The sequence below is a fragment of the Eriocheir sinensis genome, unplaced genomic scaffold, assembly GCF_024679095.1.
Source record: "Eriocheir sinensis breed Jianghai 21 unplaced genomic scaffold, ASM2467909v1 Scaffold1261, whole genome shotgun sequence".
NCBI classification, from domain to species: Eukaryota; Metazoa; Arthropoda; class Malacostraca; order Decapoda; family Varunidae; genus Eriocheir; species Eriocheir sinensis.
The window spans coordinates 70,245-86,888 of NW_026110586.1; the positions used below are offsets into that span (position 1 = coordinate 70,245).

General features: G+C 41.3%; 1 protein-coding gene across 12 annotated transcripts in view; it reads right to left on the reverse strand.

The window, feature by feature from the left end:
• LOC126989659 (fibronectin-like) overlaps nucleotides 1-12,117 on the reverse strand; it is a 79,789-nt gene extending 67,672 nt beyond the window's left edge. For 4 of the 12 annotated variants that reach the window (XM_050848259.1, XM_050848260.1, XM_050848261.1 and 1 more), the window contains exons 1-6: nucleotides 11,954-12,111; nucleotides 9,481-9,526; nucleotides 4,665-4,940; nucleotides 4,133-4,405; nucleotides 3,731-3,994; nucleotides 2,912-3,199 (exon numbers count right to left, since the gene is read on the reverse strand). In XM_050848259.1, coding sequence (XP_050704216.1) covers nucleotides 2,912-3,199; nucleotides 3,731-3,994; nucleotides 4,133-4,405; nucleotides 4,665-4,940; nucleotides 9,481-9,526; nucleotides 11,954-12,052 — 1,246 coding nt within the window. In that variant the 5' untranslated portion in view covers nucleotides 12,053-12,111. Of the gene's footprint in view, nucleotides 1-2,911; nucleotides 3,200-3,730; nucleotides 3,995-4,132; nucleotides 4,406-4,664; nucleotides 4,941-9,480; nucleotides 9,527-11,953 lie in introns of all 12 variants that reach the window. The other 8 variants (XM_050848264.1, XM_050848266.1, XM_050848263.1 and 5 more) reach the window with 7 other exon arrangements.
• Between the last annotated feature and the right edge of the window lie 4,527 nt (nucleotides 12,118-16,644).

Consider the following 16,644-nt stretch of genomic DNA (forward strand, 5'->3'; position numbering starts at 1 on the left):
CCTACTATCTCTATCCTAAATTTCAATCCAAAGCTGGATGTTGCGCCTACGTGCGCAACGACATCACTTGCTCTCGTGCCCACGACCTTGACTCTTCTGAATTTTCCACCATCTGGTTAAGACTTCACTGTCATTCTATTACTAAATACATCTGTGCTGTTTATCTCTCACCTAACTCTACCAACTATGTAAAATTCTTTGACTATTTGAATTCTAAAGTGGAGCACATCTTGACTCACTCTCCCTTCGCTGAAATCTCCATCCTAGGAGATTTCAATGTTCACCAGCTTTGGCTTTCATCCTCTTTCACTGACCATCCTGGTGAACAAGCCTACAACTTTGCTATCCTCAACGACCTAGAGCAGTTGGTCCAGCACCCTACACGTATTCCCGACCGTCTTGGAGATCGGCCCAACATTCTAGACCTCTTCCTTACCTCAAACCCTTCTGCTTATTCTGTCAAACTGTTCTCTCCGTTGGGCTCCTCCGATCACAATCTTATTTCTGCATCCTGTCCTATCGCTCCTGTACACCCTCTGGACCCACCGAAGAGGCGATGCTTCTGGCATTTTGCTTCAGCTCGGTGGGACGACCTGAGGATGTACTTTTCCGATTCCCGTGGAATGATTATTGCTTCCAGGATAGAGACCCCTCTGTGTGCTCAGCGCATCACAGAGGTGATTGTCTCTGGAATGGGCATACATTCCTCGTTCTTTTCTACTCCTCACGCTAAAAAGCCTTGGTTTAATCATGCTTGTTCTCGTGCTGTCAATGATAGAGAGGTAGCTCACAAAAGGTACCAGAGCCTTCAAACTAATGCTAATTATGAACTTTACATTTCTGCCCGAAATCGTGCCAAATATATTCTCCGACTAAAACAAAATTCTTTCAGTAAAAGACAATGTCAAAACCTTGCTTTCTCTAACTCTTCCCGTGACTTCTGGCATCTAGCCAAAAACATCTCCTCCAACTTCACTTCTTCATCTTTCCCTCCACTCCTCAGTCCTGACTGCCGTCTCATCTATCTCTAAGGCTGAACTCTTCTCTCAAACTTTTTCTAAAATCTCCACTCTGGACGATTCTGGGCATATTCCTCCTACTCATCCCCCCTCTGACTCCTTTATGCCTGTTATAAAGATTCTTCAAAATGATGTTTTCTATGCCCTCTCTGGCCTCAATCCTCAGAAGGCTTATGGACCTGATGGAGTGCCTCCTATTGTCCTTAAAAACTGTGCCTCCGTGCTGTCACCCTGCCTGGTCAAACTCTTTCGCCTCTGCCTGTCAACATCTACCTTTCCTTCTTGCTGGAAGTATGCCTTCATACAGCCTGTACCTAAGAAGGGTGACCGCTCCAATCCCTCAAACTACCGTCCTATTGCTTTACTTTCTTGTCTATCTAAAGCTTTTGAATCAATCCTTAACCGGAAGATTCAAAAGCACCTTTCCACTTCTGACCTTCTATCTGATCGCCAGTATGGGTTCCGCAAGGGGCGTTCTACTGGTGATCTCCTAGCCTTCTTAACTGACTCTTGGTCATCCTCTCTTAGCCGTTTCGGTGAAACTTTTGCTATTGCGCTGTACATATCAAAAGCTTTTGATAGGGACTGGCACAAATCTTTGCTTTCTAAACTACCCTCCTACGGTTTCTATCCTTCTCTCTGTACCTTTATCTCCAGTTTCCTTTCTGACCGTTCTATTTCTGCCGTGGTAGACGGTCACTGTTCTTCCCTAAATCTATTAACAGTGGTGTCCCACAGGTTTCTGTCCTATCTCCACTCTTTTCTGTTGTTCATTGATGATCTTCTTTCCAAAACGAACTGTCCTATCCATTCCTACGCCGATGATTCCACTCTGCATTATTCAACTTCTTTTAATAGAAGACCCACCCTTCAGGAACTTAACGACTCAAGGCTGGAGGCTGCAGAACGCTTAGCCTCAGACCTTACTATTATTTCCGATTGGGGCAAGAAGAGCCTGGTGTCCTTCAACGCCTCAAAAACACAGTTTCTCCACCTATCCACTCGACACAATCTTCCAAACAACTATCCCCTATTCTTTGACAACACCCAGCTATCACCTTCCTCAACACTAAACATCCTCGGTCTATCCTTAACTCAAAATCTCAACTGGAAACTTCATATCTCATCTCTTACTAAATCAGCTTCCTCGAGGCTGGGCGTTCTGTACCGTCTCCGCCAGATCTTCTCCCCTGCACAGTTGCTGTCCATATACAGGGGCCTTGTCCGCCCTCGTATGGAGTATGCGTCTCATGTGTGGGGGGGCTCCACTCACACAGCTCTTCTGGACAGAGTGGAGGCTAAGGCTCTTCGTCTCATCAGTTCTCCTCCTCATACTGATAGTCTTCTACCTCTTAAATTCCGCCGCAATGTTGCCTCTCTTTCTATCTTCTATCGATATTTCCACGCTGACTGCTCTTCTGAACTTGCTAACAGCATGCCTCCCCCCCTCCCGCGGCCCCGCTGCACTCGACTTTCTACTCATGCTCATCCCTATACTGTCCAAACCCCTTATGCAAGAGTTAACCAGCATCTTCACTCTTTCATCCCTCACGCTGGTATACTCTGGAACAATCTTCCTTCATCTGTATTTCCTCCTGCCTACGACTTGAACTCTTTCAAGAGGAGGGTATCAGGACACCTCTCCTCCCGAAATTAACCTCTGATTTTGGACACTCCTTTAACCTCTGTTCGGGAGCAGTGAGTAGCTTGCCTTGTTTTTCTTTTTTTTTCTTTGCGCCCTTGAGCTGTCTCCTTAGCTGTAAAAAAAAAAAAAAAAAAAAAAATGACGTTATGTCCTCGTGACTGCTTGCGTCACCCTCCAGTGCTGAGGCGAGCAACACGGCAGCGTGCGGGGAGGGCTGTGGGTGGGGACGAACACGGGGCTTACTTACGTGCCTCATGGGACGTGCCGCTGCAGGAGGCGGGGCTTCCAAAGACGCCGTCAATGGAGGCGGAGATGTCAAAACTGTATTTGCTGTAGGGGGCTGGATACGTGATGGAGTATTGTGTTGCTGATGTATTCACGCTCCCGCTGTCTTCCTCTCCGTCTCCCCACAGCTTTGTGCTCGTCCAGAGCACGTTGTATTTTCCCAAGGCACAATCACTGTCAGGTGCCACCCAACTCACGGTGAGATAATCATCCTGCACTTCAACGGAGCAACTCTTGGGCGGCGGGATATCTGTGAAGGCCAATGTAAACACTTAGTGTGTGTGTGTGTGTGTGTGTGTGTGTGTGTGTGTGTGTGTGTGTGTGTGTGTGTGTGTGTGTGTGTGTGTGTGTGTGTGTGTGTGTGTTTGTCTGTCTATTTGTTTCTCTCTATCTGTCTGTGTGTGTCTGTGTGTGTGTGTGTGTGTCTCTGTGTGTGTGTGTGTGTGTGTGTGTGTTTCTGTCTGTGTGTGTGTGTGTGTGTGTGTGTGTGTGTGTGTGTGTGTGTGTGTGTTCCTGTGTGTGTATGTGTGTGTGTGTGTGTGTGTTCCTGTGTGTGTGTGTGTGTGTGTGTGTGTGTGTGTGTGTGTGTGTGTGTGTGTGTGTGTGTGTGTGTGTGTGTGTGTGTGTGTGTGTGTGTGTGTGTGTGTGTGTGTGTGTGTGTGTCTCTCTCTCTCTCTCTCTCTCTCTCTCTCTCTCTCTCTCTCTCTCTCTCTCTCTCTCTCTCTCTCTCTCTCTCTCTCTCTCTCTCTCTCTTTTTCTCTGCATAACGCTCGCCACTCACCGCTGGCCAAGGTTTCGCCTACGGCTGTTGCCGTGTACTCGATGCCGTTGTCGTACACGGAGGTGACGGAGATTTCGCAATCCTGGCAAGGGTCAAGCTTTGTGATTAAGTACGACAGTCCAAACACGTTTGTCTCCAAGTACATGCACGGCAGACCCTTCACCTTGTAGTATTCGGGCAGCTTATAGGGTGGTGGTGACCAGCTCACGTTGATAGCGGACGTGCTGACGCCTACTGCCACGAGATCCTCCGGTGGGCCGCCGTCTGGAGGCAAAAGTGTCGTTACAGAAGCACTGGAGGGGCGAGACACAGCTGACCATAGGCTGAGGCTGTAAGCAAAAGCAAACGTCGACATTATAAATGCATCAAGTTTGTGATGGCATTATTTTGTGTCAGACTCACCGTCCTCGGCCGTTGTCTCGTGGATGGTGGCGGCATCTCCTTCTCCTACAGAGTTAATGGCAGAAACTTTGAAGATGTAACTCGTATTAGGCAACAGGTTTGGCACAGTGTAGGAAGTGTTGGTCACCTGAGTCTTTTCTAGATCGGCCTCATCCAAGCCCCACTTCACTAGGTAAGACTCGACGTCACACAGCGTGTCAGGTTTGTCCCACGTCAGCGTCATAGAGGTGCTAGACTCGCTCTCTCCCTGCAGGTTTTGTGGTTGCGGAGAACCTGAGGAAAGGGAGGGTTCATTTATCTTTTTTTGTCAAAGAATTATCAAAAAATAATATTGAACTAATATTTTATGGTACTAAAGTGTTTACACTCAAAGAAGATGTGGAGTCAGCGTCTAATGCTAAGAGTTAGAGGGCTGTGAGTGTGGTGGAAACTGACAGTCCATTCAAGGCTGAATGACGCTCAGGTGGCAAGTCATAGGCGGTTCCAGCAGGGACAGGTAAGGAATATTACACATAAAGCGCCCAAAGCTTACGCCCGACGTCAGTGCGTCCGTCGCCGAGTTCTGGGTCACTCATGTCTCCCACGGCTGACACGCTGCGGACACCGAACGTGTAGTTCCTGCAGGCCTCAAGATCTTCCCATACGTAGAAGGTAGTACTAGTGCTGTCTTCCATGTCTTCACCCTCCACATACACGAGGTAGTGATCGAGATCAGCAGTGTCGGAAGGCTTCGTCCACGTCAACAGGACGACGCTGTCTGACTGAACATCAACCACCAGGTTCTGAGGCGGCTCTGGTGCCATGTCAGCTGTAAGGAGGAGGAAGGCGGTGACAGCATAAAAATAAATACAAAAACGCCAGAAAAAATGAACAGTACAAATTGAGTTACTGACAAGGGTACTGGATATCATCAAAGTAGGTAAACCACTTTTTTCTGCTTATTAATATCAGTGAATGAAGTACAGTGGGTGGAGCATGAAGAACATGAATAATATATGCTACAAGTATGTAATCCTAAGACACCAACGACACAAGTAATCGAGGATAAAGTGAAAAAAATATATATATTATTGTAGTATGATGGGGCTAGCTCAGTGATAACAAATAAAGGTTTACAAAAAAAAACAGGAATTGTATTAAGACATATGTATAATATTATAAGAGCGCAACACATTCTGTTGGTTGATTTTGTTATAATGTAACTCAAACGACAAAGTTCAAAGCACAAACAACTCTTGGGAAAACACCTGGAACTGGGATGCACGATATCCTACTTGCTTCAGCGGTAGTAAAAGTTGTGCTAAGGAAACTCGAGGTGGTCTAGATGATACACATGCTTTAGATGACATTCTTGCACAGGACAAGATGCGTTGTACCCTATCTATTAATGTTTACATCTAGGTGATAGGACTTGTGAGCAGTACCCACGGGCAAGAAGCAGGAAGCTTCAAAGCAAATATCAGAAAAGGAAAACACTGAATGCCTCTGTAATTACTTTAAGCTTCTGAGCGGCAAAGGATGCTAATGAACGGACTGAAGGTTCGAACGTTCACTTTGAATCTAAAACATCAAAAATTGCGGTCCCCTTCGATACACTTAATGGTAAACCGTCCAGAAAGAGCGTGCATTAAACAGGTATGAACGACCACCACCGACTGACCATCATGCTTTTAGTATTCACAGGTTTCGACTTTACATCTCACTTCTGAGTCCTGCCAAACATTGCAAACATATCCTGTCAGTAATTCAGAGACGGATTGACGCAAACTGTATGTTATGAAGGACGGAGGAACCTGTATAGCATAAAGTTGACGGATAGCATTTCTATCCGTCAACTTGAGCAGGTCGTTGTATATAAAGTACGGCCAGGGACCGATCACGCTTCCCTGAGGCGCACCACAATGAACACCAATCATTTTACTTAACTATCATCCAATCAGACATATGTGCGAACCCTAAAATACTGCCACATGAGAGGAAGACTTGAGCGACGACTGCCGTGGCTGGAATACGAAATTATCTTTGTCTCCTGACTCAAATTCGCTGGCACGTAACGTGATCATCAATCTGTCTGATTGGTTGGCTGATCGGACTTGAGACTATGGATTCCAAGGTAGTCGTGCTAGCAAAACACAGCGGAGGCGCTGTTTACTATAAGAAAAATAGTAGTAGTGATGTATTCAAGCACCGGGGGGCAACAGCCTACCGGCGCTACAGGCAGCGCCTAAAAAAAAAAAGAAGCAATAACAGCAGTAAAAGGTGTGCTATTATAATTTGTTATTATTATTATTATTATTATTATTATTATTATTATTATTATTAGTAGTAGTAGTAGTAGTAGTAGTAGTAGTACTAGTAGTAGTAATAGTAGTAGTAGTAGTAGTAGTGGTAATAGTAGTAATAGTAGCATCATCAGCAGTAGTAGTAGTAGTAGTAGTAGTAGTAGTAGTAGTAGTAGTAGAATGGGGAGGCGGTGGCTGAACAGATAGCGAGACGGCCCCGTGTTCAGGAGGACGCGAGTTCAATCCCCGACCGGTGCCACCAAGCTGGGATTTTTCAGCCGCCGCTGAGTGGCTTAAAACTACCCACATGCTGTCCAGAAGACCACCTATCAACCCGGACTCTAGATTCAAGGATTAAAGATGAGCTCCGGGAGGGCAGCATGATCCAATGCAAGATGGCGCCACTTTAAACACTCGCCTCCGCCAGAACGGGGTGGGACGACCATCAGGCCCCACCGGGAAGAAGCCTTGGATCTACCATCAGGATCCACCGGGAAGAAACCTACCGGCGCAATAGGCCAAGACGTAAAAAAAAAAAAAAAAAAAAAAAAAATAGTTGTAGCAGTAGTAGTAGTAGTAGTAGTAGTAGTAGTAGTAGGAGGAGGAGGAGGAGGAGGAGGAGGAGTAGTAGTAGTAGGAGGAGGAGGAGAAGGAGGAGGAGAAGGAGGAGTAGTAATAGTAAAGAGTAGGAATCGTAAAAGTAATTGTATTATTTATAGTAGTAGTAGTAGTAGTAGTAGTAGTAGTAGTAGAAGTAGTAGTAACGGCATTAGTAGTAATAGTAGTAGTAATAGAAGTAGTAGTAATAGTAGTAATAGTTGTAGTAGTAGTAGTAGTAGTAGTAGTAGTAGTAGTAGTAGTAGTCGTAGTAGTAAAGGGAGAGAACGTGTTGTGATTATCTATTTTGTGTCATAAGTTAAATTCTACAGCCGATACTGCCTTGGATTGTATACCTTCGTACGCGTGAACGTGCAGGGAATGTAACAATATATAGTGCAACTCCGTGCCAGTGACGATGCAGGTGTTAATTACGAATTACTGCTGGTTGAGAGAGAGCTTCTACGCAAGACTCGCCGAAACACTGGCGTATAAGAAACAACAGCTGAGAAGCAGTGTGATAGCCTGAATGAGATGCAGGCTGTCCTTCTCCTTCCCGAGATCAGCCTTGGTCTGCCTGAGAGGAACCAGGTCACTTGCACCCAAAACCACCCACATTGCTGACCTGGATTTTGTGACGATGGTGGTTGACAGTCGTATCAACCACAAGCTCTGTTAGCTTAAGAACAATGTGTTTAATAATGTTTGTAATACTAAATAAAGATGGTTGTCGGCCACAGTCATTGGTGGCCTGGGGGCAATGAACCACTTTGTGAAAGACTGAGAAAGATACCTCTCACAACGCAACTCTAACGGATGGAGGCCCTAGAAAAAATATGATTTAAAAAAAAGTAGTAGTAGTAGTAGTAGTGGTACTGGTAGTAGTAATAGTAGCAATAGTAGTATCAGTAGTAGCAATAATAGTAGTGGTTGCAGTAGTAATAGTAGTTGTAGTAGTAGTAGTAGTAGTAGTAGCAAGTAGGAGCAAGGAGCAGCAAGTAGCGGGATTTTTTTCATGATTTTTTTAATTTTTTTGTGTGCCTTTGAGCTGCCTCCTTTGCTGTAAAAAAAAAAAAAAAAGTAGTAGTAGTAGTAATAGTAGTAGTGGTAGTAGTAGCAGTAATAGTAGTAGTAGTAATAACAGAAGTAGTAGCTATTATTAGTTGTATCAGTAAAATTATTTTTTTTATTAAATTGTAGTTGTAGCAGTAAAAGAAATATTAGTAATAGTAGTGGTGGTAATAGAAGAGAGTAGCAGAAAGTGTTGAGGTCGCTGTTGTTGTTGTATTAGTTCTTTTGCCAGTTTCATTTCATTTGCCCATCAACAAGTGATTTTTTTTATGGATATAACACATGCGCACTATTAGTTCATATTTGCGTGAAATTAAACTTGATAAATTTACGCTACTTTTTATAATATAATGTAATGATTGTGTACTAAAAAAAAATTGCACCTTGTATAAATCCCAAGCATTCCGACTTGAAACGATGATACGCCATACATGCACACGAAAAACAAGCTTGAGTGTCATTAAGATCATACATGAACGAACGGTGGCGTTTTAAATGATATATGATATAGATAATCTCTTTTTGAGGTACTTACATAAAGGGACACCTGGCTCTGCAGGTGAAAATAAAAAAAGGATTTTAATAATTTGCTGCTTGTAAATCACATGAAATATCACTAATTGTGAGGGTGGGCAGTTTTTATTATTAACTGTGATTTTTATGCAATAAATTATTAAAACACCGTGCACTTATATTTACAAAGCAATATGCCTTTTTGCCTTACACACACACACACACACACACACACACACACACACACACATATATATATATATATATATATATATATATATATATATATATATATATATATATATATATATATATATATATATATATATATATATATACCGACAGTTTCCAGTTCGAGTATTCATTATGACAGGTATGGGATAAAACATTGCTGATTTTCCTTCGAAAACAGTTATTATACGCATAAACAAATAAAGACAAGAAAACACACATATAAATAAAAAAAGGCATGCAAACACTGAAAATCTATAACAATTACTACATCTCCTGAAGCAAATCTTGTTCCATTATTCTTAAAAAATATACATGTAATTTTTTTTATGTTAAACAACATTCTTTGACTTACAACTTTTTTTTTTTCTCTCTCTCTCAGTTAGTTACACCTACTTTTCACCAAAAAGTTCAAGATGGACATTTTTTTCATATTTCAATACACAACACATTGATTAAGTCAATGGATAGGTTCGAAAGCTCACTTTGCCTTCAGCTAATATACTAAAACAGATAAAGGGAATGTATGTTAGAAGGGACAGAAAAAAAATGGGATGGAGAACAAGCGAAATTTTTTTTTTCCTATATAGAGACAAAGAGAAGGGAAGGAAAACGACAAAGAAATTAACTCATGTCAGGAGGAAAATGACTCACCTTTGCTTACATAGTCGATCGCTTCCTTACGCACTTGTTCTTCTTTCTGGAATAAATGAAGACATATGTACATAAGACAACGCATAAAAAATAAGAAAAGGGTGCCCTATTACAGAAGACGAATGAATGCTTATTGATATAGTCATCCTAATTGTGACAGGGAGCAACTGATCAACAAGCAGACAGTGTCCACAACATTTCGCCCATGATGATGTTATCGTGGTTATGTTTTTTTTCCTTGAGTTTATCAGATAGAGTTCCCGGAATTCGGTGATTGCGCTCGCATCCACAAACTTTCTGTAATTTATCATGATGCGAAACACGTCCAATGAACAATGCAATACAATAAATTTACGTACTTATGTATAACATAAAATTAGCAAATACGTACTTATTTACATAAATAGAATGTTTGCATGGTGCCAAGGACACTCCGATTGGTTACTGGCTCTTACCGACATCCCCGCCTGCTTTGCATACAAAAAAGACTCACATGATGATGACGGAGAAGGTGATATGAAAGGGATGTAAACGAGATCGATCACGAAGAAAAAAAGTAGATATCTTTATGTTACGGACATTTTGAGGAACTATTCGTTTTGCAAAATGCCCGGTCATTTTGAATAATGACCAAAACAGTGGGCAGTTTGCAAAATGACTTTATATATTTGAGCATTTTGCAAAAGGACCACAGTTGTGGTCATTTTGCAAAATCAACAGTAGTCTCCTTGGCTACTTGAGCAGGTGTACGCCTATAATTATCAATTCATCCCATGTGCAGAAAAATTACCGTCACTAGACGATATACCACAGGAACGGGAAGTAAGTCTGCGGCCAGTAGCTACTGCAGACTCGATAAGACATGGTCAGGGATTCATCAAGTGCTGCTAAACCAAGTCTTGTCTACACAGACGCTGCAAATGTTTCAAAATCAAAGTAATATGTAACAGTAGCTGCACATGCAGTGTCTCTTGCTATAAAAAATCCGATAATGCTTATGCTCCAATGATTTGAGATCACTATCTTTTTAGTGTAGTTTTAGCGTTTTTTTTTTTTATGTAGTTTTAATGTTGTTACTTTTAATGTAGACAGTTGTCTACATTTTTGTTGTTTGTACATCTGCTTTTGAAAACTTGCAGTAATGAGCGAAGGTTGAATATACAAGCACTTGAGGGCTGACTGGTCTGATGTAACTTTAATTTTGTAATGTGGTTCTAATGTTATTTATTTTAGTTTTAAGTTTATATAAAAAAGCAGTTGAAGGTTGACTGTTGTCTGTACATTTTTTTTTTTTAATACTGACCAACTGTTATTTGGACATTCTGCAAATTGGACAAGGAGGCTACTGATGATTTTGCAAAATGACCATAACTGGGGTCCTTTTGCATAATGCCCAAATATTTTAAGTCATTTTGCAAACTGGCCACTGTTTTAGTCATTTTTTTTCAAAATGACCGGGGATTTTGTAAAATGACTAGCTTCTCAAAATGACCGTAACAAATACACACGTAAATATTGAAGGAAGCGTACCAAAACACAAGTAGTAATTCATGGCGCTTTTTTTTTCCCTTGAGCTGTTTCCTTAACTGTAAAAAAAATAGTCAATCAACTTCAATTTATCTCCATTTATTGACCGCCTTTTACCCCATAAAATCCTCATTAAAGCTGCTTCTCTGGTTATCCTTTATCCCTATTTTCATTCTACCTGCTTCTCTGAACTATGGTGAGTCAAGATTTCCTTTTTATTTATTTATTTATTTATTTATTTTTTATTTTTTTTTGCCTGGGTTCCAGCGGGTCCTCTCCTCCCCGCCGCTCTGCCACATAGTCCCAACACCTATATATTCCTCTCTTATGTTAGCTATAGGTAACACATGAGAGGAAGAGATTGGTGTTGGGACTGTGTGGCTGAGAGGCGGGGAGGAGAAGACCCGCGGGAGCCATGAGAAAAACGATCTAGCTAATCTGGATTCACTTCAGCTTCAGTTTAGATTTTCTCCTTCCTATAACAAACTTTTTTCAGTAGGATGGCATCGGGATACTTTACCTACCCAAACTGATTACTTTTCGGACCTCCTTTTTTCTTTAAGTGAGCATTGTGTTTCGGACTTTGCCATACATATTTGCGCTTTTTCTTCTTGCTCGGTCTCTTTTGCATCCGTTTCTCATTATCAGTACCTCCATCGCCATCATATGACTCCGCTTTCTCCACGGTCAGGCTGGGATGTCGGGAAGGTCAGGTAACCAACACCAAGCACACAAGCTCCTACTTCACGGCGGCAGACAAAGAAGGCACATCTATCATCCTATTCTTTTACTGTCCCTCCGGAACTAACCCTTTTATTTCTAGGTGAAACTTTCATAAAAAAGACAATAGAACGTCAAGCAAAACAAAGCACAATCATCACGCTTAGTCCACTTAAGCATCGCGAAGGTTCCGTTTCTCGCCCACTTCTTCCACCTCAACACCCACCTGCCGCTCCTCCGCATCCAGGGTGGCGGAGCAGTACAGGGGCAGCGTCACAACCAGGAGGATGAGGAGGAAAATGACGCCATTGGAGAAGGAAGGCATGCTGGCCCGCTAGTTCCAAGTCCTCGTCTGTCTCTGTGCGGCGCGGCCCTTGATCACTTACCATATCACCGGCGTAGCGGCGGAGATAAAGCAACAGCAGCGCCGACTCCGAACTCTAAGACTCCTGCCACATGAAGAGATCGAGTGCGCTATTTTGTATGGAGGCCTTGCATTTAGGAAAACTATCCGTTGGGTAACTTACGCTTGGTCCTTTGTTTTCAATCCGGTTTGTTTTTTCTGTAACTTCATTTGGCATTTTCTATTTTTCATCATGTGGGCATATTTTTTCATGGCCTTTCGGGTTTTGGGTTCGAGTTAAACGTTACTGTCAACCTTATTGTTTTCTGAGTTCCCTCAAGTGTGTGCTGCTACTGTTTTCTTAGTTTTCTCAGTAAAAATATATTTCTGCTTGTAAGATCTAATTTAAACACATTGTTACTTTTGTAATATTTTCTAAGTGTCGGTTTTCTTTTCTTAACTTGTGATTAATTCAGTTTGTTGTTGTTATTGTTTCCGATGTGCAACACTTTACATTTGTCAACGGTAAATTTCATTTACCATTGATTGGCCCAACGTGCAAGTCGATCTAGATCTGATGGCTGATGGCTCCTTTCACAAAATATCAAAGTTCACGGGTGTTTTTCTTATTCGTTCTGTGTTTGAGCATCAAGAACTGCGCAGGATGGTTTGTCACAGTTATCTTTCGAAGTTCAAAAACCTTAACACATTATCTCTGAATGCTTGATTACCAAAGATGATGGCGGAAAAGAGGAAGAGGAGGAGGAGGAGGAGGATGAGGGGAAGGAGAAAGAGGAGGTGGAGGAGTAGGAGGAAAAGGAGGAGGAGGAGGAGGAGGAGGAGGAGGAGGAGGAGAAGGAGGATGAGGGGAAGGAGAAAGAGGAGGTGGAGGAGTAGGAGGAGGAGGAGGAGGAGGAGGAGGAGGAGGAGGAGGAGGAACACAAAGGAAGAAAAAACAACAGCAGATCTGATGGTCCTTACGAGGCTGTTTGTGACAAGCTACACTATCTAATCAAGGGTGGAAGAAGAAGGACAGCAAAGGCGAAGGCTCCTCCCCACCCCCCCATCCCTCCAGCCAAGGCTAGCAGGAAAGGAAAAAGAACCATGCAGCATGGAAAGACTGTATGGAAATTATGTAGGAAAGAGGAAAGAACTACCTTTACTGTTACCACTAACCGGGCGATAAAAACGGACAAGGACACCAGTATTCGAAAGAACTGAACGTTGTTAAGACAATGAGTAATATCTTAGTTGCTGGTTGGATTCAAAATACTTGTCTAATCTATTGTTGAAGGCCGTAACTTTTGTACTATTAACGACATCACAGGGTATATAATTCCAATCATTAACGACTCGATTGAAGAAGAAGTGTTTGGCTTTGTGCAACAAGAATCTTTTACCACATCTTGAAATTGTTATTTCTTCTTGTTCTATTTGATCGATCAATTGTAGAGTAATCTTCCGCATTAATATCACTGAATCCTTTAAACATTATAAACACTTCTATTAGATCGCCTCTCATTTTTCATTTTGATAGGCTGAATCAATTTACTTCTTTTAAGCCTTTGTTGATTAGATAAATTTATCAACCTTGGAATCATTTCTGTTACCCTCCGTTGAGCCCGTTCTAACTTTTCTATGTCTTGTCTTTTCTGTAATAGGGAGACTAAAACTGTACACAGTACTCTAGATGGGGTCGAACCAGCGAATTATACAGTTTTAATATTACTTTTTCCGATTTATTATTAGACTCGTCTGATGATGTCAAACAATATGTTTGCGGTTTTAACTACCTCTGAACAATGCTGACCGGGCTTTAAGTCGCTTGATATAGTGATTCCAAGATCATTTTCTTTACTTACTGCAGAAAGTTGTTGGCCATTCATTACGTACTGAACGCGATTGTTATTGTTTCCGATGTGCAACACTTTACATTTGTCAACGGTAAATTTCATTTGCCATTGATTGGCCCAACGTGCAAGTCGATCTAGATCTGATTGTAATGCTTCTTCGTCGAGTGTCGTAGTTACTTTATTTGCGATTTTTGTGTCATCAACAAATTTTGATACTTTGCAAGTGAGCCCATCATCGATATCATTAACAGAAATTAAGAAGAGCATGGGGCCTAGCACTGATCCTTGAGGTACGCCGCTTCTGACATCGAGCCAGCTAGATATAACACCGTTTAGAACTACTCTCTGTTTCCGTTCAGAGAGCCAGCCCATAAACCAATTGTGAATGTTACCTGAGATACCGTGCGCCAATAGTTTACTGAGCAACCGTTTGTGGGGGGACTTTATCAAATGTCTTTTGAAAATCCGGATATATGATATCTACTGATCTGCTTTCATCGAACACCTCAAAAATATAATGAAAAAAATCAAGTAAGTTAGTTAAACACGAATGTTTACTACGGAAGCCATGTTGCGAATTATTTATTATATGAATTTTTTCGAAGAATTTCACCATATTATCGCGAATGATAGTTTCCATTAACTTACAAACAATCGAAGTCAGGCTAATTGGTCTATAGTTTCCAGGATAAGACGGAGGAGAAGGAGGATAAATAGGAGGAGGAGGGGGGGAAGGGGAATTTTTTTTTTTTTTTTGGGGGGGGGGGAAGGAGTAGGAGGAGGTGGAGTAGGAGGAGGAGGAGGCAGCAGCCATGGTTTGGGCCAGGCCCTCTCCAAGCCCTTCCCTGTATCTTCAGAAAGAGTTTTTGGTCTGCCTGCAAAGCACAGGCGAGTTATTCCCTGTGGCCGCCAAGAGACAGTGATTCAATCCGTTTTCATCCTTTATTCCCAATCATTCCATCTATTTTTTTTATTTAAAGTTTCCAAAAAATTGTTTTCTTTTTTCCATTTTCCCAACATGTTTCAGGAATAAATATTAAATTATTCCTACGTAATGATGCTCACAGACGCACAACATTGATAACAAGACGTCCTCCTGCTGGCGGGGTGATAATAAAATGTTAAAATAATTAGGGTCAAAACAATATTAACAAAAATAAACGAATAATATCCACTGTACTCCAAAGAAAAGGTATAAGTAGCCAAGGTACGGCACGGCCAGGGGCGTCCTTCCACTTGGGCGCCCCGAGTCGCTGGGCCAGTCAAGTATTTTCACGTACTCGCCATCACTCCCTTTGTTGTTATCGGAGCTGTGCAGCGTAGCCTCAATTAAATACAAAGGTCCATTCTCCTCCAGGTGCAATTAGACCCCAGGTAACAAAGGGGTTCTGCTGCAGACACGCGTCCTTGTCTCCGCGGTGCCTCCCAAGGACAGCGTCCCACCCTTTTTTTTTCTTGAACTCTTTTATTCCCTATTTTTCCCTCTTTTCCTACGGTTCCCCATATCATTTTTCTACCTTCATGCTTCGTTTTTCTTTATTTTTATCTTTTTCTTCCTTTTTTTACATTTCTATCTACTCTTTCAATATTCTTATTTTTGCCTTTAAAATCCCTATTATTTTCCCTTTCATTTTTACTTTCACATATTCTGTTAACTCATATTATTTTTGTTCCCCGTTCTTTCTCTTTATCTCGTTTCCCTGTTTCTTCCGTCTTTCCCATACTCGTTCCCATATCTTTTCTATCTTCATTTTATTTGTTTTTCATTCTGCTTTTTTACTTTGTTTTCCAGACTTTTACTTTTCTCTCTACCGTTTACTTTTTTTCAGCATTCTTTTTTTTTTATTTCTCTATCCTTTCCCTTTCTTCATTTTTTTAAATTTCATTTTCTTTCTGTTGCTCCCTTCTTATTCTTCGTTCCCTTCATTATGCTAATTTTTTTTTCTTTCTTTCCCTTATTCTGTCCCATACATTTTACCTTTCCTCTTTATTTCGTTTTCATTCTACTTTTTCCTGTTATTCATCTTGTACCTTTCCTTCTACTTTTGTTTCTTTCAACGTTCTTACTTTTTCCTTTAACATCGCTACTTTTCCCCACTTTTAATTTTTACTTTCATTTCATTCCTGTTTCTATTGTTATTCGACTTTCTCCTTACTTTCTTCCTTTCATTGCCCGACTCTCTCACTACCTAACTTTTTTCTCCCATACTCTTTTCTTCACCTTTTCAATCATTTGCTTCCTATTTTCATCCAAATTTGCCAATCTTTTCCCTTTCCTCCTACTCATTCTATTATTTTTTTTCTAATTCTTCTTACCTTTTCCATAATTTCTCAAAACATCAATTCGTTTCCAAAACTCTTTCTCTTTTATGCCAACCTGCCTCTTAGTTTTTCCATAAATTATTCCAACGTATTTCCTAGTTTTCCCCAAATTTCCCAATATTTCCATTCACCACCCTATAATTTACTTACTTATCGCTACTTTTTACGAATTTTTCCCTTCTCAAATTCTCTTTTCTCTATTTTCCCATACTATTTTTACTAATATATCCATACTTTTCTTGTCACGATTATGTTGAGTCGATTAACTTGAAAATTTACGGATTCGACCCTGAAATATTGAGCCTAGCAATATCATGACAAAAAAGACTGATAGGGAGATAAACAGACATAATATGAGAGAGAGAGAGAGAGAGTCTTTAGTGTCTATTTCGTTTTATC